The sequence below is a fragment of the Hylaeus volcanicus genome, chromosome 5 (genome assembly GCF_026283585.1).
Source record: "Hylaeus volcanicus isolate JK05 chromosome 5, UHH_iyHylVolc1.0_haploid, whole genome shotgun sequence".
Taxonomy (NCBI): domain Eukaryota; kingdom Metazoa; phylum Arthropoda; class Insecta; order Hymenoptera; family Colletidae; genus Hylaeus; species Hylaeus volcanicus.
In genome coordinates, this window is record NC_071980.1 from 164884 (window position 1) to 188843 (window position 23960).

Consider the following 23960-nt stretch of genomic DNA (forward strand, 5'->3'; position numbering starts at 1 on the left):
CTTCCTCGGATTCTTTAAAATAATTAAAATATTAAGGTGGCTACTGCCCGAATAACAGTCCTATAAGATATTCGTTGAAAGCTTGTTTCGTAAATATGTCTGTAAATTGTTTAACAGAAACGTTCTTCCGAATTTGTACATCTCGAGAGGGGACAGGGGATAGGTAAAATAAAACAACCGTATCGTTTAGTTCATGGTCTGACAGTTTCTTGTTGAATCGACGATTATTTAATACGCAAGTAATATCACAGTTGCGAAAAGCGATTTACACGATCGCTCTTCATTGCTTTTCCGTCTATATCCTGAAACGACACCACGAAGGTATCTAGGTTTGATTCAGGCGTTTTGTTAGTAACAATTAAATAACGAACCCTAAAGTAATATCCGCTTAGTTTACTCCTGTTTCGTCGATTGTTTCCAATTGCCCTTCAACATTGGTTGAACAAGTATTAGCGTTACTTTCGAAATTTCGTTGTACGACAATGTCGCTATTTTCAAATATAAATGTATCGTAATAATCGTATCGTTGGTCCTTTTTATCGGTTGACGATGCCATCCACTAGACACTCTCGATCCCGTGATCGGTCGAGAACTCGAGCAATCGCCACGAATGGAAGAAAGATATTAGCGATCGTATCGGTCTGCGTCGTCTCGCTTTATAAGAAAGGAAAAGAAAAACAGAACGGAACGGAACGGAACGAAAAATGTTACGATACTCGTTGAAATTGGAGGATTCGACGGTCCTCGCGTAGAATACCCGAGTGAGCGTCGAGCTCTATGTCGTTCCGCGTTTACTAAAACTAACTTTGTTACATAAATGTAATTACCCAGTTTTCTCGTACCACACATCGAACACGGTGCGATACAGCCTTTGAATCTTTATCTTATCTCTATTCGAGAACGTCCGATCTTTGAGTTTGTTTAATGCTATAAAAATGTTTGAAAATATACAGTCGGAAGTTTTCCGTTTGATCGCTTCGGTCTCGCTTGGTTGTTCGTACGATCGTAGATCTTCTGTCTCGCGTTCATCAACGGGCTGTAAACGTTTAGGGGCGATTTAATCGTCCACGGTTATCCGGCTGCTAACACCGATTTTCTTTTCTTCAGCCTTAATGATACTTGTCACGAATTCTCACTGAAATCAGAAGTAAACAAGGCGGAAGCTAGAACGGGGAACACGTTCGTAAACGCAGCGCTTCGCATTTCGTATCGTTCGATTCGAGTGTTAGAGAAAATAGACACGAAATAGGCTCGAATCCTGCGGCGATCGCAGTAGGACGCGTTGGATCGCGTGCGGCAAAACTACCGATACTCACTTTCCATGTAAAGGATCCCGAGAAGCAGGCCGACCATGAATAGGAAGCTCATCGTACAGACGAGCACGGTGAGCTGATTCCTCGCGCAACAGGACTTCCTGTAGACGGTTGTGGGTCTGCCTAGACCGTTGACAACGGTGAAGTGGGTGCTACTCGCCATCGAGGCGGTGTCCATTTGTTTCGGTGTCGTTACCGTGGGCGGATGAATAGCCGCGAGATTGGCGAGATTCGCGGCTGTTAATAACAACGTGCCCGACGCGGCACTCTGTAACACACAATTGCGGTCGCGGTTCGGTAAAACGGCTTTTGATTTTTTCGATGTGATGGTTGTTTCATCGATTACGATAATCGTACATTTCACGCGAGTTGCTTACGTGTGTACTGGCGGTGGAGCCTTGCGACGACGTGGATCCTCGCGAAGGAGAGTTCGGGTGCAGATGACGAGCCCAGCTATCATTTTCGCTGTCTCTCTCGCTCCGTCCGACCAAGGACGGCCTTGGGATGTGCCAGGAAAGCGGGCTACCCGATACCGCCGTCGTATCCACGGTTGACGTCGGTGTCGGCGTCGGCGTCGGCGTCGACGTCTCCTCGATCTGAAACCAACGTAAATCGAATCGTGATGCTTTGATTGCATAAGCGATAATGTAGCATCGATAACACCTCTGTCTCGCCCGCATATCCTCCACCTGCAACCGCGTGTCGTTTATCTATCGCCGAACAACATACTCTACACGCAGTTACGCTATCTTTGTTTTATCTCTTCGACGAGCACGAGCGCGGTTAAATTGACCAATAAGCACATTAAATGGACGTTTAAAACGATCTGTGTTTTAAACGAAACCAAACACCTCTCTCTTGGTTCGATCGGTAGTTTCCTGGCGTATCACGCGACTCGAACATTGATATCAATTAACCGACTAGCCGAGGTCAACGTTGGAAATTCTTCGTGATAACTGGATCGCATCGCATTCGTTGCTCTGTTTTTACACGGGAGCACGATAAACAAACTTTGCATACCAGTCGCGGCGTTTTCGTCATAGTGTCGAAACATCTTATTGTTCTAACGCTGTTACGACATCTGCGGGTAGTCTTATTATCGCGTTCTTGACGCACCGACGCAACGTCGAAAGACCAGCAGGAACGATGCATCGAATAACCAGGCATCGCGTCGTCCGATGTCTCGTCTGAATCGTTGAGTTCTATCCTCTGTTTTGTAGAGTCGATCATCGGCCGTTGCAATCGAACAAAAACATATTTATCGTAGAGAGGAACGAGTTCTCGAGATTGCTCCCAGCTTTCCTCGACGGAAGAATTTCGGCGTCCACTCGGGGCCATGGGATCCCAACTGTCGGCATTCCGGTTTCATCGTTGCACAACGGTGGTACTCTCGAATTTTGCTCGTCCCTTGGTAACGTTCTACGCTATTTTTTCCGTTTCGCTTCATCGTCGTCGTCGTTTCCTCTGTTCGTGTAGCACGATCGCGAACATGTTCAGAGCCAACGTCGAACCACGAGTATTTCCGCGACTTTGACACTGTGGATGTCCCCAAGTTGATACCTATACATCGATTACGCCTGTTAATTGGCCATTTTCGCACGTAAATCGGTCACGTTTCCCACCGTGGCGGTAGCCTACCTTGGTCGTTGGCCGCCGCTCAAGGTCCGAGATCGCTGCTTTTATTTTTTTCTTTCGTGCCCGTGGTCGATTTTTCAGCGGTGCTATATGCTCCAGATCGAAGGTAACTGCTCTAATGGAATGCTGGCCGAGACCGCCATCACGGATTTATGTGTCCTGTCGGGCGTGGTCGATTCGGAAAGTAACGTGGAAGCAGCCTTGCGATGGATTTTTCTCGATCGACGATCTAGAGATCTTCCGGAACTACGCGTTACGCGAAAAATTCCACTTTTGTAAAAGAATAAATTGAAAGATCGTACCAAGAGATCGAATCTCGTCGACGATGCAACTAGATTTCACACAATAAAATCGCGAATGGAAATACGGTTGGTTATCAATTGCTTCGAAGGATTAATACTAGGAAGATTGATACTCGCAACCCGTGTATGCTGCAATAGATCCTAGACAATGGAAGAGAACGGAGGTGGCGACGAATCCAAGTTTCATAATCGAATCTCGATACTTGGCCAGTGCGCGGTGTCGCGGGTGACAAGCATTAGTTACCAAGCCGGTATATCTCGAAATTTTTTGCCGATCTAGAAGGCACAGCAAACCATTGAGAGAGTGAGAGAGCAATCCAAGCTCGAGCGAGACCGAGAGGGGGAGAATGGCCAGAGGAACGCTCAAAGAGAGGCGTCGTTAAGAATTTTTGTGGAATTCGATACACTGGTCAACCTCGAAGCGTCGCCGCACCTGTGCTGGTCCCACGTAACGCGACACCCTGAAACTCTTAATTTCTTTCGCTCACGCTTGTTTCTCGTGTCTGCGCCCACTCTTATTCTTTAGTGTTTGGAAAATGTCCCATCGAGGAAGCCAATAGTTGGATCGAAAATTCGCGGATCAGCAGACACGTTCAACTACGCTTTCTCATTAACGATACATGTATGTTAGTTACCTACTCGAGGCGATGTAGATTAGCACTCGTCTAACGAGTAACTTGTCGCTGCTGACTGAACATATCATCATAAAAAGATATATGTTACAAGGTAACGATAACAGATGCCGTGGTGTAACCTTGTACATCTTGAAGCGGATCGCTATGGCTTGCGCGAATTACAGAGTACAGAGTACAACTTGAAAAATAGGAAAATCAATCGACTGGAGATGTAGACCTATCTATGTAGAGCTGGCCACAATATCGTAATTCTCTCTTGTAGAGAAATAAAAAGAAAAAGAAAAAGAAAAGACTCGCGACGTATTATTGAAAATGACTTGAAGAATCCGACAGCCCATTATTTTCCTCTATTAAAAGATCGCGGAGAGGCAATAATTTTAATAAAGCACGGGAGTTTCGTCACGCTTTCGTTCTTAGTTGGCGGCGTCTTCGTTGTCCCGTTTTCGCTCCGATCTCGCCACGGTAAACGTTGCCTCACGGAAAACATAAATCTAAGACCTCTTTGCCGTGATTGTCTACATATTTTGCAACGCGCTGGGCTCATTACATCGCCGATTGCACGGTAAAGTGTTTACCGTCGGCAGGGAGAGTCGAACGAAAAAGCTGCAAGTCGCTCGATTACGTTCTCACCGTAAGTCTCTGAAACGGCTTTGGGTCTGCAAAACTCAATGGACTGGACTGAATAGGACACGGATTACCGACACGTTTACGTTTACGTTTACGATATCCATTATGAAACTATTAGAGGATTACAAGAAGAATCATTGGTCTCTCGAAATCTATAGCGATCCATATCAAATCTTTTACAAAAGGTTTTTTCAAAACCTTGGATAAATTTACCAATACGCTTATACCGTGCAACAGTGCGCGTTTCGCCTATTCACGACTCGCGGAAGTTTGACCGCGGTTCAGCTACACGCCGGAGCGTTTCAATTTCAAGAGCTCTTCGTTCCTGCTCGTCCAACACCGTCGCCAGATAAACGCATTCGTTCCGTGAGTTACGAGTTACGACGTTACGACGTTACGACGTTACGACTGAAAGAGAGACCGGTGAAAACTCTCCAACACACGCATGCACAACACACACACACAGGAACGAGTTTGTACACGACGGCACTATCGATACACGCGGGACGATTTAGGAAACGGCTTTCTTCCTCTTCTCCGGCGGTTTCTTTATTTTAGCAACACTGAAAGATTCTCTCCGGGTAATACGAGGACTTTCGTTCTCTCGGTTGGCTGTTAACCGTGTAAGTCGAGACGAGTGTTTGCCAAGAACTCGTACGCGAAAATCACTCTTGCTTGCCTCGCAATGAAACAGACGCTCGGATAAGAGACAAACATCGAGGGGATCGACCGTGCGCGTATTTCATCGACGTTCAAATTTATCGATACATCGATTTTTACCTCGGAGAAAATGCTAAATCGAACGGTAGCTCGATATTTCGCTAGTGCTTCAACGAGAACAGAAGCGTTCTCGATAATGATGGATGATTACCGATAAGGACTCGCGGTGCATATCTCATTTCGATTCATCGCGCAACCTTTTCTACGGCCTTTTTTCTTCTACATAAATTGACCTGGTATCTACTAATTGGCAATCAGACCGACCTCGACGATGCATGGAAAGAGGAAGGCGAGAAGGACATTTAGACAAGTGCCAATTTACGTTAGGCTTTTCACGTGTTTTCGTCCGCGAATCGCCCTCGACGCCAACGGCGGCGGCGACGCTGACGCTGACGCCGATGCCGATGCCGATGCCGCCGCGCCGCGCGCCGGGGGGAAATGAGGAATAGACTGCCGACATCGACAGGACCTTCGTTATCGCTCAATGTCGTCACGGAAGCTACAAAGATCGATGCATCGCGGATCTAAAGAATAATCGCATCCGGTATCGTTAAGCCGTTTCAAAGCGATCATCGCGACACGGTACGCGCGTCTCGAATGTTACGAATAGTTGTCGAGACAATTGCTTTGCAATCTCCATTCCGTTTAAATAATCGTCGATGCGATTAACTGGAATCGCTGAGTAGTCGTCGATGTGCAACTTGAACGTCTAAACATAGCTGTATTATAGGTGTAGGTAGATGATCGCGACTCGGATCATTTCACAGCGGTCCTCTTTACACTTTAAACTCTCTACGAAAAGAAATCCGTCGACGACCGATCGCGACTCGGACCTTTCCTAGGTCGTTTCGAAACGACCCGACCGTTTCCGATCGATTTGCATTTACAACGCAAATACAAACTCCGGCATAGAGGGCGCGCCGAAATTGCGACACCGCGCATGGATTACGTCTCGACTCGAATCAGACATTCGAGTTGTATCATTTGTCTTGCTCGTCGCTTCTCCTATCAAATGTCTAATTTTCTTAGTTTTTACTTCACTTTCGCGTCGAACGATACATCTTATAGCGCGTTGGTTGTTGTCTAACGAGTCGCGACGACGATCCATCAGAGTCCGTATACGAATTGAATTACTCGCGCAACTACATTATCGCATCGTTTTTCTCCGTGTGTCTTGTATCACGAAGTAGGATAAGCGATTGTTTCGCTTTTTACTGCATAAAGATGTACGGTAAAAGTATAGGTAAATAGTAAATACCGAGTTATCGTATCGTGGCGAATTTAGTTGGTACATTGAAAAGTTGCAGTTGACATCGATTAATATCATATTTGTTAGAAAAATGTCACGGTGCTTTGGAATACGGAATGAAAGTTTGACACGCATCGTTTTCTATTACGTAACCTAACGAAATGTTTCCTTAATTAACCCGCCAGCCGCGTAACAGTGAATTACATAATTATCTACGCCGTCGTTTGACGGTTTAACCGTTAACGTTTCGTATCGGTCTCATAATCCGTTAGTCATCAGTTTTGGCCGTTTCCATCGAACGTGGAAACAAGCGACACGCCTAACACGGAAATGGACTTTAAATGCGTGGCAATGTAGCAATCGATGCACCGTTTCCTGAAAATAATAAGAGTTTGCACGTTTAGCAAAGAAGATTAAAAAGCAAGATATTTCGAAGCATTTTGTATCGTAAAGAGTTATAAAACGCAAATGCGAGAAATGGTCTACAGGTGTTTAGGTTATCAGCTTCTAACCGGAGCTACCGATCTATCGATATCATTTTTCGCCTACGCGTTTTGCCCCATGGCGGCTATCCTATCCTTTTCTCTGAGTGTAATAACGAGATGTACTCAGAATGTGCGCAGAAATGTCGGCCTATATTTTCGATGAATATCCGAGAAGCGAACATGTATTACGGTACAAGGTATTTGGCTTATTAATTATTCGCGGTGAATAGTGTTACGGTATACGTGCACCGCGCCGTGTCGCGTCGCCCGTAAATGTATGGTATTAAAATTGTTTTACGAGAGTAACGCGATCATCGAGACTACATTTCAACTTACAAATTCAATCAAAGTTTCATCGTTTTCTTACGCGTCCGTAGACGCGAAAATAAATCCGATACACCTCGCGCATCACGTAATTATTGGCGCTTTATTAATCCTGGAATGTCTAGTTCCTGTTGGATAACATTTGTTACATTTTTATTTCCGGACTTTCTCGAATTTGATGAACATTTTATGTAATTGATACGCGTTGCCGCCCGATCGTTAGGAGGCGAACATTGAAAGTCGAACGAGAAACATTACGATTTGCGCGTGTTCGTTACCGTTTCGTTTTCACGTTGAATTATTTCGTTCACCTGGATCGCAACGGACGCTTCTCCGTGGCGTGAAAGTCCGACGAATCCATCAGCGTTTTGTAATCACGATTAAATCTGACGAGCTACGGAACCGAGGCTTCTCGATGGCGGAAGGAACGAGACGAATAGAAAGCAGACAGTGGCTGAGAAAGACGCGCTGCGGGGTTCCGCGATTCGAGCGTTTTTATCCAAGAGTCAGCCGCGCATCTCCGAGACGCGAGAAACGAGACACTTGGACGTTTGCAGCGCGCAATACCTGTACGGTACATACACTGGCGCATGGCGCAACGGCAAGCAGTTGGGATCTTTGTTCAGGAACTTACGTCTCGAACGAAATCCTCGTGTCCGTCGTTGGAAGCCTCTTCCACATTGATTTCGATTCCCGACATGATTCGGGTTGTTGCTTGTTCGTGCAACCAAACCACTTGGAGCCACGAATACACTTGGTGACTATCGAAACTATCAAAGTTGAATTTGTCGGGTCTCCGAGGAAACCTTGCACCTAAAAGCTTCACTATTTCTTTCTTTTGTACTCCGCTACCACCACTCTCGTAAACGGCTGGTGATTCTGAGCTACATACACGTATTCCACGAGAAACCCACTCGGATCACCTCTCGAACGATTCCGCAGCTTCGGTGTTGATTCGCGCGCGACTGTTCCGGAGGACTAGCTCGACGGAATCTCGGACAGCTGAATATCCTTCGGTAAGAGTTCGTTGTCCTTTCTCTCCGTTTCGGAAGCTGAGAGCAGGATTAACGTATCTCTCGACTGTCGGCGTCGTTATCTCCCTGTTCGGACGAGATTCCTCGAAAATCGTCGACGAATTCACAGTTAGGGCGATCGCACCGGAAAACCGTAAGAGTCGTTGAATACCGTGATTCGCGTGAGCGTCGGTGTACGCGGTAGTACCGCACGCCGTGTCGTGATCGCCTCTCTCGCACGCGTGCGACTAGAGCCGCCGCACATCTGGCCTTTGGACTGACTGCCAGCACACGGCAAGATCGGTTTTATACCTTCGTATCTCCCACCCAGGGTGACGACCGACCGAGCTCGCGCGCTCGCGGTACGTCGATTCTGCACGCGGCCAGCTCTCCGGCTTACCATGGCCAAGAGGATCGATCTTTCGTTTTTTCTTCCTTTCCGGACGTACGTGTACTTGTTTACCAGGAACACGCATACAACCACGCGCAACGGGGAGCCAGAGGCGGTGGTGGTGGCGGTGGTTGTGGTTGTGCCGACGTTGATCTTGACGCAGACGGGTCTAGGCGCAAGGACAGACCAAAGAATAAGGGGAGGAAGGGGCCCTATCCGTCGATCCAGTTGCCGGATTCTTTGGATCTCTGTCCGTGGGCAAAGTCTTATTCAGCTCCTTTTTCTCGCTTCCTGCATCCGAGGCAAGAAAATCAGATCGGACCACGTCTCTTTCGACGAATCCAGTAATTTCCGCGACTCGCACTTTCCATTACTCGTCGGCGTCGTTTCGGAAGAGCGCGATCCTCCTCCTTGAATACCGACTGCGAACCAATTACACGCTCTTCGATACGCTTTCTGCGTTTCATCGAGTTCAATACACGCTCGTTCTACGAATGCCTTTTTATCCTCTCGACCTTGAATTTTTCCTCTCTGACTTGGAGCTTCTAAATTTGGCTCGATTGGCTTAGATCAGCTCCCATTTAACGTCGAGGTTTTTTACGTGGGTGTCGGAATGACGTTGGAACCTAGCAGCGAATCTTTTTCGTTGTAAACCTGTTGCTCGTTTCTTCCGATCGTTTCCGATCAGGTATACGCACAAAAATAGAACAAAGCAAGGGCGGATGCAGTTGTCGCGTGGGAGGTAGATTCCCGTGGAGGTAATCCTATGTCACGATATCGTCCCATTACGACAGGATTCGCGTTTCGAATCCGGGTCACGAGAGACGGGCAACAACCACTGCCGAGGATCACGTGCCACCTCGATACGGGTATTGGAATTACGTGTTAATATTGGGTCTCTGCATTCTCGAAAAGTCGCATCTAACGTTACGGCATTCTCGAAACAGGTCGATTCATCGTGCAAGAATGTCAGCTCGTCGATGCATCAGCCTAAAAACTTATCCTCCTGAAGTTCTCCTGATGGAAAGCTGGTGAATCGTTTCACTGTGTCATCCTGATTGTCAAACTATATGTTATGCCACGGCGTCGCGACGCGTCGCATTGCAAGGAAACACTGTTTGCGCAATGTTTGCCGATTTCATCGATTAGTCGTGGAACCTTGAGCCACCCGATGACCATAGCCTTCGATGGATTGACTGCCGGTAGTGACTGGTCCCGCAAACCCTCCAACTTTAATCGCTTCTCGGAAACTTGTCGTCGCATCAACTGAATCTGGAACCGAGGACAGTCGCGTACGCTACGAATACGCTCGCACGGGTTAACCATGACGCGTGAATTAGATCGTCGCGCCGCGCCGCACGTTGTTCGGACCACAACACGATTAAATATTCCGATCAGGAGCCGGATGCTGTTTTTGCTCTATTTCTGGCAAGGACTGAACATGACTCGCAGCTTCCGTCCTATGCTACTCTAAATCATCGAGGTCGCAAATCTAACGAAACGATCTCGATCGTTGAAACTAAACGCGGTTGGCTGCTCAACCTCCGGTTTATTCAAGGCGAGAACGTTACGTGACTCTCGAAGCTTAACCGATCTGCCAAACCTATCGCGAATCTCCTACGAAATTCCTCTTGAAAATTAAGCATAGCGGACGTTTTCCGGTTTCGGTTCGCTGCGCCTCGTTCTCGTTCTCGTTCTCGTTCTCGTTCTCGTTCGCTCGATGACCTTCCGTTCCGCAGTCAATTCTGTGGATTTTTCATAATAAAGAGAAAGGCACCGTGGTACGGTGGAGGTGCATCGTTGAGTAATCGCAGAGAGGCAAGGCTGCGCGAATCGCGAGCACAAAGGTAATCGTCGTGTAATTAGCAAATAAGACGTTACTTAATCGGACGCGAAGAAAGGTGTTGTCGATTCTTTGCGATCACGCGATAATTTCATTGTTTGTACGCGAGGAAAATTTTCTCGTGCCCCGTTCGATTATCGTTATGCTCGACCAGATACCAGGGAAAGGCATGTTTTTTCCATCGAGTTCGCAGTTGCTTGTACGATTCACCCGATAAGCATTCGACGGGAAACACGTTGCGCGTAACACGCGACGGCAGAAAAGTACCGCGATGTCGTGTCGTCCCGGTAAACCCATCGTGTGTGTAATCTTGCTCAATGAGCGCATTCGCAGGTTCGAAATGATTTTTCGTCTTTTCGTTCTCTTGTTTCTATTGGCACACTTTTGTAATGTATCGAAAAATACTTACTAGTCGCGTTTTGTAATTTCCGATTAACGGAAACTGGTTGTAAGACTGGGTAATCTGATGATTGGCAAGCAAGGAGGGCTAATTCGAGTTACGCTGCCTTGGGCTGTTTAGGTTACGGTGAAACGTATCCAAGAAACGATGAATATTTACGTTTACCAGCAGCGATGCATTTTAACGTAACGTAAATTAATGAGAGTATTTTCGCATCGCGGACAATAGGAGATCGAAGGACGTTTTGCTCGTACGTGTTTGAGGAGATTGCTCATCCTTCTAGACGTTTGACGATACGGGATAACGTCGTTGAGTACCGTGGAAAATATTCCGAGGACACCGACGTCGATGCACCCTGAACATCCACATCCTCCCATTGTACTTGGGTTTTTTTACGTTTGTCGTGTATCTCGGACAGTTCCTAACTATATGTATAACTAATAATGAATAACGGCTAGTCCAAGAGCTTCGTACCTTGATTAGCTATCGATGGAAGGATCCTACAGCATACGATCCCTTCGTATTATATCATTATAATTACCGACCGTTTCTTTTCTTCTTCTCTTTCGTCGATGGCTATTATACGAGCAACGCCAAGTGGTACAAAGAGGAAGACGAACAGTATCCAATCCCTTTCAACCTTGATACACGGCACGTTAGCGCGCTCAAAGTCCAGAGGTGCTCGGCATGGATCGAGAAGCTGTCAAAAGATGCCGGTGACCTTGGTTTGTCAAAAGAAACCAAATAGAACGGTGAATACGATTGTTTGCGTGTAGAGAAAGGAAATCTCGTAAAGGAAAGACGGCGCAAAATTGAAATTCCGCAAAGTACGACGAGGAGTGTAATACGGCTACGATCGGACCGTGCAATATTTTTCTCTATCGTGTCGATCTTGCTTTCTTTCGGATTCCGTTTTACGAGAAACAAATTATTTGTCTCGTTTTGCAAAACTAACAACGACCTGTTTGAGAATTGGTGCAACTATGAAAGCATTATGGGTAAACTTTCCCTATCGTTGCGACAAGAGCAACGGGTGACGAAACGCAACTGGGTGGGTCGCATCGCAAGCTGTGAAACCTCGATATTTCATCGGGGACTCGCGATAGATTTCTAGGCAACGAGAACTACGTTCGAGTCGTACGGCGAAACTGGTCCTGGCGGTTGTCTTGAGACTTGCGACTTGAGAGAACGTGCATGCATGATCGAGGGCAATCGCGTGATCTCGAGAAGCGGTTGTTCGATATGCGACGCGGATATCCGCATACCAGGATCCAGACGAATATTCGGATCGGCGAACGTGAATAGACCAACAGCGTGCCCCTCCTAGCCACCGCGAGTTGAGATTTTACCCCAACACTTGTAAGCATGTTGTACCATTGCGTTTGTACGGCGAACCAACACCTTTGCGTAGAGCGTAGACTGTTGGCTCCGCGATCTCGCCTGGGATCTCGCCTCCATCGAGAAGCGAGTAGTTGTTACGCGAGAAGCGGACGTTGCCTACGTACCCGGACGCTAACGCTCTTGTGCATTACGTTATTACGTCAGTGCCAATTCCATCGAGCGATTATCCGACCGAAAACCGTGTATCCGTGCCCATGAACCGTTCCGCGACAACTGAATGCGACTCTATACCGAATCGGAATTTATTTTCGTATTTACGTATCAGAAGATCGTCGCGTATTGTACCATGTATCGTTACTCGTACTCGTTTCACGAGAAAAGGAGAACGGTTCGTCTGGATTCCTTCTAGAGCTTGGATACGGGTAACCGCTTCACCGCGTTGCTGAATAGTAGAGAGGATAAGTACATAGTACGATTAGCGTAAGTCCTCGCGGAACGCCAAAATATGTATCCAAGTATGTTTCACGTTTCCACGCGGTGTCGTTAAAGATACACAAGCGGCGGAGATCGGCAAGCGGAACCGCGTGAGATAATTCGTTCATAATGGAAAATCCCCGTTTCCCGGAAAACGGATTTAATAGAGTCGATTCGATCGGTACCGAACCAAGAGTCGCACATGAACGGACTACCGGAGTCTGCGGACGATTATGCAACGACTTCCTCGAAACACGTAAAAAGTTAGCGCCGACGTTAACTCACCTGTACACACAGACGTTACGAAGGTGTGCCTCTTTTCGATGGCCACTTTCTTTTCGGCTTGCCTAAGATATGGATCGTCCACGTGTTTCGCGACACGTCCAAGATAGCGTTTCCCCAGCATGAGCTTGCACAACTCGATCGACTGTTGTTCTAACAACGTTCTCGTAAGATCCGCGACAATCGTAGTCGTCTCGATATCGATTCAAGTTTTCATCGAATAGCTCGCTACGGCCTTTCCTTCCAACCAGGATAGTAGAAAAATCTACTACCGGTATATTTCTGGATAATTACCATCATTGGTCGCTATAAATTTTCGGTCGCTGTACCTTTGAGTCAGCGATCTACGACCAAGGTCAGCCCACATAGTCTGAATCTCTTTGAACCGATCTATCCGGTTTCTGGTGACAAGTGTACGCGACGTTCGATACCGTTACGCCGAATCTCAGTCAACGTTATAAAATGGTAATACCAGAATAACGCCATATTTCTCAGCGGTCTGCATTTTTTCTCATCCGATTCAATCTGACGCAACTAGGTAAAAATGTTGTTCTTTAGAATCTAGAATCGACCAGATTTCTCGGCGGGCCGGATCTAAAATCTAAAACGCGTGTCACGTTACGAATGATCGTTTCGATTATATCCGGCAATAGAATCGATAGCTCGTGCAAAAATGAACAGCTAGAATTTTATTATCGGCTAATAAGTGTATCGTATTCGCTCTGAAGTCGCATTTTTAGAAATCGATTCTTTATCAGCGACAAAGAATACTTTGTCTGGTACACAAGCGTGTTGGTAGTCTTGTCATCGAGCAAATATTTATATTTAATATTTAAATCCCGCTCTCCGCAATGATTTGTTCATCGATATTAATAACCTGTTGGTATCTGCGAACGGAATACCAGAGACTGGATAAGGTTTCTTACCGGTACAAAAATCGACCGACCTCGGTATGCATCGATCACTTTTCGATTGACACTCGATCGGCTTTCTCGATCTGTTCGTATTCTTCGAATCGATCATTTTTATAAATTGGCTCGATGGTCGTAAGAGGAATTTATTTGAAATAAACGAGATCAAGTTTTACGAAGAAAAATGAATCGTCAACGTTGGATTATATCGGTGTCGTAATTGCGTCGATAATCTTTCCAATAATAATATGTCCTTTATGCGAAACAAATAGTTGGAATTGTCGTGATTCATTCCGTGTAGCGATAATTGTTGCCTCGAAACGTTGTTCAAGGCGAACACAGCGCACTTAAATCAGCATTGCTAATTTAACGCTGCAAAGTTCCGTTTAGCGCAACTATAATATATGAAACTCTGCGCCATATTCGGAATCGCATCGTCGCATTTATCGTACTTTGGAGCTGCACCTAAAATATTATCGCTTGGACTATGAAATATTTCTCCGACGGGTCCTAGTCGGAAGAAAAAGGAAAAGAAAATGAGAAATGAAAAAAAGTTAAAAACAAAAAAAAACATACCGATCCGATCGGTCGAACGATACGCAAAGTCAAGGGTGCGTTGACCCGCATATGCAAACTGCTCCGTAAACGTTCTTTTTCGAGATCTTACCGCGGGTTCTTTAACCTCGGTCGGACTCGTCGTTGGCGCGGTACGGCGCTCGGCGTGGCGTCGGCATCGTCGAGTTGCGAACAATCGGGACTCTGTGAATCCTTATTTCTCATTCTCTGATCGTCTAATTCTTGGAAAACGCGACGAGACTTAACCTTAGATTTGTAAATACATAACATAGCTCGTTTCGACACTTTAGGCGTGGCTGGTTCCGATAGAATTGTGTGTGAAAATGTTGCCGTTCCCCTGAACGCGATTTCGCGATGATAGATTATGCGGTACAGCCACCTTATCTTGGCTCGTTCTAAACGAGGTCAACGTTTTACGCGCAACTGTCACTTTGCGACCTTGCCGCCTGAAATCCTCGTGAAAAATGGTCTTCTCCTTTATTTTTATTTTAACCGTCTTCCGGAGATATGCATCAACAGCTTCGACCAAGAGGATAATCTTGTCGTGGCTCGTGGTAATTTCCTTTTTATGACACGACGAGATACTTGCAGTTCCCGACTTCCGTCTCGATTAGAGTAAAGGTAAAGAGTCTGTTTTGCGATTTGAAATAACTCCGAGATGATTAACGATAAGTTGTCTTTGGAGGAACACGAGATCCGGGTTCGAATAGCCAGCCAGCTGAGCCAGCCAGTCCAGCCGCGGCCCGGCAACCCGATCGAGCGACTCTTTGTCTCGGCGTAAGTCTAAAGAGATAAAAATTTGAAAAACAGGTCAGTGTCTTGATTCCCAGGATGTAACCAGAGTTATCGCGAACCGGTATATCGGCGACAATACCGATGCATTATCTAACCCGCGGCAATCTCGAGTTTCTTTGGGCTTAAAAGAAATTTCTACGGACCAACGACAAGGTCACCTTTCTGGTTATTCTCTTCTCTTCTCTTTTCTTCTCTTCTTTTCACCTGTAACCCTGAATCCCCCTCCTGGATCCGTGTATCCCGGAGCTGTTGCTTCTCGAGTGTTCCTTTCTTTCATTTTGTCTGGTCTGTGCTGTGCATGTACCTCGGTGACTCCCAGCCGCGCCGTCTGGCCACCAGAAAAATGTCTAATTGCATCGCGGGTGCATGGAACTGTCTACACTGGTAAATCCCGATCAGATCGCGATTCCCTCTCTTCTTTCTACGACTACGGGGCTGCTTCCCTTCGTTCGAGCGTGAGAAGGAAACGGAGATAGCTGTAACGATTTATATGCGCGCCGCGTTTATATACGAACATGTGAGCAAACCTGTCCAGTTAACGATAAGCTACACGCATACGCCTGCGTGCTTGTTGTTTTTTTGTCTTTTTTCCGTTGTCCACTCACCCTCCTGCGAAGGACTCGTTCGTTCGACCTGGCCGGATATTCGACTCCCAAGGTTTGTCCGTGCGGAATGATGGAATGCTTGCAAGGTGTCTGGTAGTTGACACTTTGCAGGTCTTTACCGCGTTTACCGTCGCGCCAATATTAGCGTCCTGGGTCGCAGTCAAAGTCACGTCTATCTATATTTACGTTGTTATCGTTGTCCTCGTCCTCGGACAAGGCGTACAAGTCAACGTGAAAACCATCATCGATACGAAAAGCTAGTCGTCCAGATATATCAACAACCTTACTTGTGTTTGACTCTTTCTTTCGGAAAAGGTGAACATTATACCAGAAATATGATATTTATCCATGAAAACGTAATCTATTTTGCAAACACTTTGTCTTTATTATTTGTCAAAATGCTAAACAAACAAAAAATAGCACTACGCGTTGAATGGTATTTCTTTGATCGTTCCGTAACCGAGTCAATCGGTCTCCGGATGAAGATGTTTTTCCTCTCTGGCGACGTATATATCCGTGGATTCGTACGTTTCCATTCCACTATGCGTCGCACAGCGCGAGACGGTGCAGTTTTACGTCCACTGTAGTTGTTCGCGGCGATTTATTATCTTGCCACTCTTGCTAGGCATACCGATTACTCACCGACTCGCAATCAGCCCAGCCAACCCGGAAGTCTTTGTTATAAGTATGCGTTATTGCATTGTATTATCTTGGTGGTATCGAGTACACGTCTCGCGTGCGTTCCTCTTATCTGGGGGAAAGACAAGATGGTTAACGCGAGTCCATGACGGCTACAAATCACGTTTATCTTTCCGTAAGGACATGAAATCCGTCCAATGAGATATCAAAGACGGTAGCGGTATAACGTTCGACTGCACCGACTACCGATCGTGATGGTTGCAACTTACGATGTGGTAGAAAGATCAGCGATAGGACCGTCGAGCTATGATTGAGAACACGATTTATTGTAAATCGTCTATTATTCAGCGACAGTTGTTACTATGCCGAATCGCATAGACGGCTGTGTTAATCACGATTAAAGTTCTCGACAGCTCGTACTTGGTTTTCCTTAATCCATCGGTGCTTGACAAGCGCTTGATCGTTAAGCGGAATGAGCGGTCGTTCGATGTCCTAAACCGAAAACGTAAGATCGCGTCGACCTTCTTTACGCATTTATCGTGACCGTGATGAAAAACGAGGAGAGAGGGCGCGGGCGGGGTGCACGCGTGTATGACTTTTATGCACGCGACCAAAACACATTCGCGTATGAAATAAGAGTGAATATGTAATCGTACCAACAGGTGCACTGCATCACACTGCGTCAATGTTTTGGTACATATTTAGTCGCGCATTCCAGCTTTAACGATAATCCTCGAGAGAACCAGTTGCAATTAACATTTCTATTTTCAATAACTGTCTTGTTCGATTCAACATTTTCTTCGGATCATCTAACGATTCCAGTAACCAGTAACTTTCTTACGTTTGCGAGAGTGAAAGCTGATTACGAGGTTCCTCTTAAATTTTGTCAGATCGGACGAGTTTACATTTTTCAAGGTATTATTAATTACGCGAGCCCATTTTGTTTGTTTCGATGGTAAATATTACGAAAATTGCCTAGTTTTTGCGGTTTGCGGTTCTTGGAATATGAATTAGTGGCACACGTTGAGCGGTGATGTAATGATATCATACGATGATGCAAAGTTGTCGGTAACTACCGGAGGAGTCGGTGATGGGGGCGCATTACCAATCCAGTTTTAATACGATTTCAAAAGGGGAAAAACAAAATATTACATGTTACTCGGCAACTATCCATGACGATCGATCGGTATCCGCGATCAATAAAGGCCTCCGTTTTAGTTTCGATTCGTAAGTTACTGAACCTTCGAATTGAAAGTAATATTCCGCGATACGTCGTGGCAATTGTATGTTTGTTTTGTATGTACCAGGCAGCGTCCGATAACCCTTATCGTTCGCATACTCGTCGCTAGCGAACGCAATCGACTATGGCTTGCAGGTTACAAATGGATGCAAATCCGGCATCGCGTCGCGAAAGGCAGACTGCGTTACGAGCGTGCATGTTGGATCGGACCAGTTCAGGCAAGTTTGAGGCTGAAGGCGAACCGCCTCGATCCACGATCCACGATCCAGGATCCACGATCCACGATCCACGATCCACGATCCACGATCCACGATCCACGAAAAGCACTAGCACGCCGACGAAAGTGAAAGGAATAACGAAGGAGGGCGGATGACCATTTCCATGGAGGGGAGAAATATGCCAGCTGTGGAAGGTCCCCGACCTAGCATAACCGCTTCACTGGGACAACGAAACTCAAAATTCTCGAACCAACCCACCCGTACTCACCGAACGAGTTTCTCTTCTCTTGTAAAAACGATTTATCACGCTCCATCCGCTGGACCGTAGCTGGCAAAAATTGGCCAGACAAAGTCATTTCAGGGAATCCCGAAGAGACCGGGATCGTCGTTGACCTTCGGGGGAACGAGTCGACGGATCTTGGAATATGATCGGCGTCACCCCTCGTTATCGGCTCTCCTCTTTCGAACCAAACCACGACCTTCGATTATCATTGCGATTATCATGAAATATCATCATAATCGTCGTTATCTTTCAAAGAGCACTTTATGACCGTTCAAATTTCCCTCTAAACTTTCGATTAATTTATCTTATAAATCGTATTTACGTTAGTTTGAATATCGCATAAGCGATCGAGTAGAAATACAAACCTCTCCTCCGAGTGTCGCAAATATCGCGAGTGTGCTACACCAGTCGCCAAGGCCGTTGCGGTGTCGGGCAACGATCATTAGGCGATCGCTACACACAAGATACGGTGTACGGTGACACGGAAACGACGGTATTCTCCGAGGAAAAATGGGAAGAAAACCGCAAGAAAAGTCTACCTGCCGTAAGCCAGAATAAAAACCGTCAAAGAACCCCGTCGTTTGTCGCGGTAATCGCGACTCGTACATATACGATAAATGAGACATTTTATTTACGGCTTTGAGACAAATGCTCGATAACCTTGACGATAGACATGGGGTGTATTCGATGGAACGTGTATTATATTTGTTCGTTTCCTTTCAACGGTTGTTTCATAGCCTTGAACGAAAGTGTTTTCGTTGCGCCTAGAAAAATTGAAAAAAATCAATTCGATCGTTGCAATCGTTCGTTCGTCTATCGTGATCGCGAAAACGCGTGATGGATCAGTGACGTTTGGTTTCTGTGCGATTACCAGTTAATTCAGACTTCGCCTTGGCATACAGCCGCTTCACTGGACTGTAGGCTGTAGGACGCCTATAAGTTCCAGCCTTCCCAACCTCAGGAATGTGGATTTTTAGCGGTTACAATCGCGTGCAAGGGCAAAGCTTTTTGCCCAACATTCCCCACCGCGATTACTACTCGAACGAGGAAAGAATCGAACCGGGCATCCGCGTTTCATCGTATTCGCTCCGCGTGCAAAACAAAGGGAGACCAGACTGGTTCAGCTCCCCGAGGACCGAGCTTCTCTTCTTCGACTACCTCCAAGACGAAGGTAAACGCACCTTTGGCGCGGCGCGTTAACGAAACACGGATAACTCGGGGATGCACTCGCGCGCATTCGCACTAAGATGCAATCGTGCAACAGGTGTCGAGACCCAAAGCCACGAACGAAGCCTGGCTGGCTTTGGCTGATCTTTTCCGAAAAAATCATAATTGAGTTTTCTAAATAGCATCGCGTGGATTTGTCCTGGTATATCGCTGCATCGCAATCTCGTGTTTGTTGAAATATGATTATGTTATGTGTAGCTATTATATTATACAGAGATGACAATTTTTATTCTGTTATTTGTTCATCTTCTAACTTATCGTATCAAACACGAATCCAGTTGACAAGGTTGTATGAGAAAAGCGAGTGTGTCTGGTAGCTCGACACAAAACTATGAAATCTTTCGCGTCGCTGATCGAGGTAAATTATGCGCGCGATGTTCCTTTCATGTCGCGACATGCGACAATAGTCGTTCATTGCTTGCTCCTAGGGGCGAGGACGTCACCTCGAAACGAGGTTAATCGCAACAAAGTGGCCCGTAGAAATGAAACCGACGCGTTTGGTTGCTCTTTTCACCCACGATCTTGCTCGAATTCTCGCGCATTGTCGTTGCGATACGTGATCGTATCGCTATCCACTTTGCGCGACGACTGTCGCTGGCAAAAGATATTTTCTTCGCGCCATCGCCATCGCTATCGCCATCGCCATCGCCATCGCCATCGTTGAGAAAGTCTTGCAGCAAACTCTAACGCGAGTCAAACTGTCACCGTCCTTTGCCCGCTTAGCGGATAGAGAACCGCGGCGTTACGATACAACGTTAACGACTTGCGGCATCCGCGGGAGAGAGAAGAGAAACAGCTGGCATTGTAGAGAGAAAGGGAAGAAACGCGAAGGATAGCCGTGGCCTCTCGAGGACAGGGAGACGGGACAGCGTGGAATACCGTCGAAGGCTTCGTTGTTGCCCATCCCGAGATTACGTACCTTGGTCGTAGACCTTACTCGAGGCGAGCTCGTGCTTGCATAACGGCCGAGACTCCTCGGTGCTCGGTGGCCGCTTGTTGCCGCGACGATTCGCAATAACGCTTCGAGTTCCCGAACGCGAACATCCCGCTTTACCAGAGCTGCGACCAAACGTTACAACGATGCCGATAGATAACCCGTTATCCGTCGAGTTCTCTAGCGCCTAGAGGTATGACTATCACCCGAACCAGTTGGTAGTTTACTCTAGTCGATCGACAGGTTTCTTTGCAAACCTATCATATTCATTATTCAACGATTTCATGCGTACGTAGCTTGCGCGCATTTCTCGAGGATTCGTTTGACTGGTTAGCATTCGTTTACCGCTAGCAACGGTGAATGCAGTTTTCATCTGCCCTTTCGATGCAACAGCAAAGATCCCAGACGGGAGGCACCGACGCGACCAACGGGAACGGAGAATAGCTGGATAAGTATGATGGCCGGAATGAACAGTCGAAGGAGCGATAGGCCATTGCCGCCAGTATCGTCGCGACGCGACGCGACGCGACGCGACGCGACGCGACGCGGCTTTTCTCAACTGGTCGTTCTAATCGGCGTTGACGTGGGATTATAATGACCCGAACTGCGTACTCTTGCGTCCGCATCCTTACTTCTATTGCGAAATCACGACACAATGCATCGCGCGTAAACTCGCAATACCTAGAGACAAGAGAACAAAGCGTAGAGATGTTTGCTTAGGAACAGTTGAATCGAGAACAGTTAGGCACGATTGCTAAAAGATTTTCGGTTCTTTGTCATTATATCTTTTAATAAAGTTTAACGATGCGTCTCCAGAGTTTAAGTAAGACCGAGCAGGAGTGACCGACATTAAAAGTCGTCGAGTGTTACACGACTGGGTAATCTGGTCGTGGCATCTGGCCAAATGAGCAACTGTGAGTCGTGGGCGAGCAACGGAATCGTGACTTTTTATTATGCCTTGAATTCATACGACGCGGCGAGGTCTTCGAAGACAGAAACACGCCAAGTTTGCTTCTGATCGGGTTCAAACGAAACATTCGTTCGTCTCGCTGGATCACGATCGCGCTTCAAGTATCTTGCGAGGGTACAGATCGAATAAATTGCATCGGTTTCGAAGTAAAGCTACACGTCGCGACGATATCTCTAATGATTAAGTGACTTTATTGCCTCGTTAAGAAATAACACGGGTATTTATTGTATATAGTATACAGCATGAAACGGTTGCTCGATGCAATCGTTGAAGTAAAGCACACTTTTAAGCGACTCTGGCCAGTCTTCGAGACACTCTTTTCACACAGAAATCTGATAAAAAATAACTGCTAGCGAAAAGTTAGCGTTTGGCTGAACCTTTCACTGATTCAAGGTTAACGCAATCTATTAAACAAAGATGAAAATATTTATCGCGACTCGACGGAGCGTGCGAATCGGGGGACGCGGTATACCATATATCGATGTCCTCTTGCAAATACGAGCGTCGCATTTTACCGCATTATGCAACTGTATCGGATCTGGAAGTAGGCTGACCGCACGAAAAGTCGCTTGAATTGCACGTCGCTTTTGTCGACACCAGTCCCGTGCATATCGTGAAAACATCGAAGTCACATTAAGACTCGGCTTGGACATGCCATTAACCGAGTCTCGAGGAACTTTCGTTAACTGTGTCGAAAAGTCGGACGAACAACTCTAGGCTGACATTTTATATAACAATAATTTGTCGGTTACTCATTGGCGATACTTTTCGATGCGAACATTGTGCTCGAAACGGACAACATACCATTCGTTTTCGAGATAAATAGCGGTCAAAGTGAAAAGTGTAAAAGCCGAGATGTCAACTGAACGCTACCGTTGTCTTGCGAATATCGATCAAAGGAGAAAAACAAACGTTTCTCGTCGACTGTATCGACGATGGAAACGATGGAAACGATGGACGCGGTACTTTTAATCGGTACCCGGTGGTTGCTTGTAGAACGATGAAATGACTCGTGATGTTTTGATTTTATTCAAATATTTTGTTACCATTTGGAATTTCCATCGCGGATCTGTTTCCCGTTGAGAAAAGACACGCACGACGAGCGGGGTGTCACGATTCTTAAAAAAGTTTACGTCCAATTCCTTACGACACCAAGCTGTTCTAGTTACTAGAACCAACGAAGCGTGCACGCGATTTTTCCACCGTCACTTTCATAATGCAAGCCACTTCCGAAAGTGAATTGACTTATCCGAAGATAGGAGAACGTTACGCGTAATATGTAGAAAACTGGAACATTTTCCACTTTTTCGTGTTCGAAAGGTTCCTGTCTTATCTACATTCGGCACGAGTTCTGCTTCCTTTTTTTTTTTAACAGTAAAAGAAAATAACATTAACCCTCGTTGACCGCTCTAGCTACGACCGAGTACAAATTCGTTTGGATTTTCTTTCGCGAACCTAGAATTATCGATCAATTTCAAGTATTAGGAACTACTACTGTGTCGTTATTCTTGATAATTTTGATAATAAAAACAATTAACAAGTTGCTAATCGAGGGGAATTGCAAGAGAAATTCATGTTACTCACCGACATGTCGACCAGCAAATTGCTGTAGAATCCCTCGAAAACTACACAACACTGGCGCACGATAACTCTTGGAATCTCGGTTGCGTATCAATGATCACCAGAAGAGAAGAGTCGAGTTACACCTATAATTTAACTTGACCGTTCCATCCAATTTCAAACAATTTGTCGTACGAAACGAAAATGAGACCGGATTCGTAGCATGGAGGAGAGAAAACCGAGTACCGAGTTGGAATCAGATGGGAGCCGAAATAGAATGACGAGTACACGAAACAGACAGCTGATTGGATATAAATCGGTCAATCACGGGGACGTATGCGTGATTCGCCTGTAATTCGAAGACTGATCATCGCGGTGACGACGCGAGGGTATTCCAAGATCGAAACCGCGTCGCGATCCAGCGGAGGCGCGTCATAATGGTAACCAGGGGGGGCCATTCGATGGAACCAAGAGAAGAGTGTTGGGGGGTCACGAAGAGGGGATCAAGCCGAAGATGGCCCCCCTGCGATCCTTTTTGAACAGATCAGGCTACTTTCAGAGGGGGTGTGGGGGGGGGGAGTGACTGTGACGATTGGGGGGTTAAGGGGTGGAGGAGGAGGAGGAGGAGGAGGAGGAGGAGGAAAGGTGATATATGCCAAACCTTTGGGACTGGTAGGGGATTCGACGAGGAGCAAACGAGAAAGGAAGACATCCGCCGAACGAAAAGAAGAGAAGTGAATCCCGCTGGGTAAAAAACGCGCATTCTTGTGTGTCAGCACACGATAGTTATGGACCCCCGGCAACCTTGTCCCAGTAGCGTGGTCGTGCGCGCCCATCCGACGCGACGCGATGCGCGAGCAACGCGAGAACTCGCGACGAAATACGAGCTCTGATAAGGGGTCAGTTGGTTGGCTGGTTCCCTAGGGAGAGAAGATTCTTCCGTGACTCTTCTCTTGGAGAATCATACG

The 23960-nt window shown here is 46.5% G+C and overlaps 2 protein-coding genes across 6 annotated transcripts in view; one reads left to right on the plus strand and one right to left on the minus strand.

Moving 5' to 3' along the window:
- LOC128876093 (uncharacterized) lies at positions 1 to 23339 on the minus strand. Of its 4 annotated transcripts, XM_054122179.1 has the most exons (5): positions 2952 to 4923; positions 2430 to 2873; positions 1691 to 1909; positions 1317 to 1581; positions 1 to 1135 (listed from the first exon to the last, which is right to left on the minus strand). In XM_054122179.1, exons 2-5 carry the CDS (start codon positions 2649 to 2651, stop codon positions 1110 to 1112), a joined length of 732 nt encoding a protein of 243 aa, XP_053978154.1. In that variant the 5' UTR covers positions 2652 to 2873; positions 2952 to 4923; the 3' UTR covers positions 1 to 1109. The 4 variants fall into 4 exon arrangements, with proteins under 4 accessions (XP_053978154.1, XP_053978156.1, XP_053978155.1 ...); XM_054122181.1 differs by lacking the exons at positions 2430 to 2873; positions 2952 to 4923 and adding an exon at positions 23017 to 23339; XM_054122180.1 differs by lacking the exons at positions 2430 to 2873; positions 2952 to 4923 and adding an exon at positions 7925 to 8737.
- LOC128876092 (nuclear migration protein nudC) overlaps positions 1 to 23960 on the plus strand; it is a 33291-nt gene that overhangs the window by 1242 nt on the left and 8089 nt on the right. The window lies entirely within an intron of this gene.

Coding starts and splice junctions, on each gene's coding strand:
- LOC128876093 (XM_054122179.1), bottom strand. CDS start 2,651: ATGGCCCCGAGTGGACGCCGAAATTCTTCCGTCGAGGAAAGCTGGGAG. Junction 1,582..1,690: donor GCTCCACCGCCAGTACACAC/GTAAGCAACTCG, acceptor TGTGTGTTACAG/AGTGCCGCGTCGGGCACGTT. Junction 1,136..1,316: donor CGGGATCCTTTACATGGAAA/GTGAGTATCGGT, acceptor TTCTGATTTCAG/TGAGAATTCGTGACAAGTAT.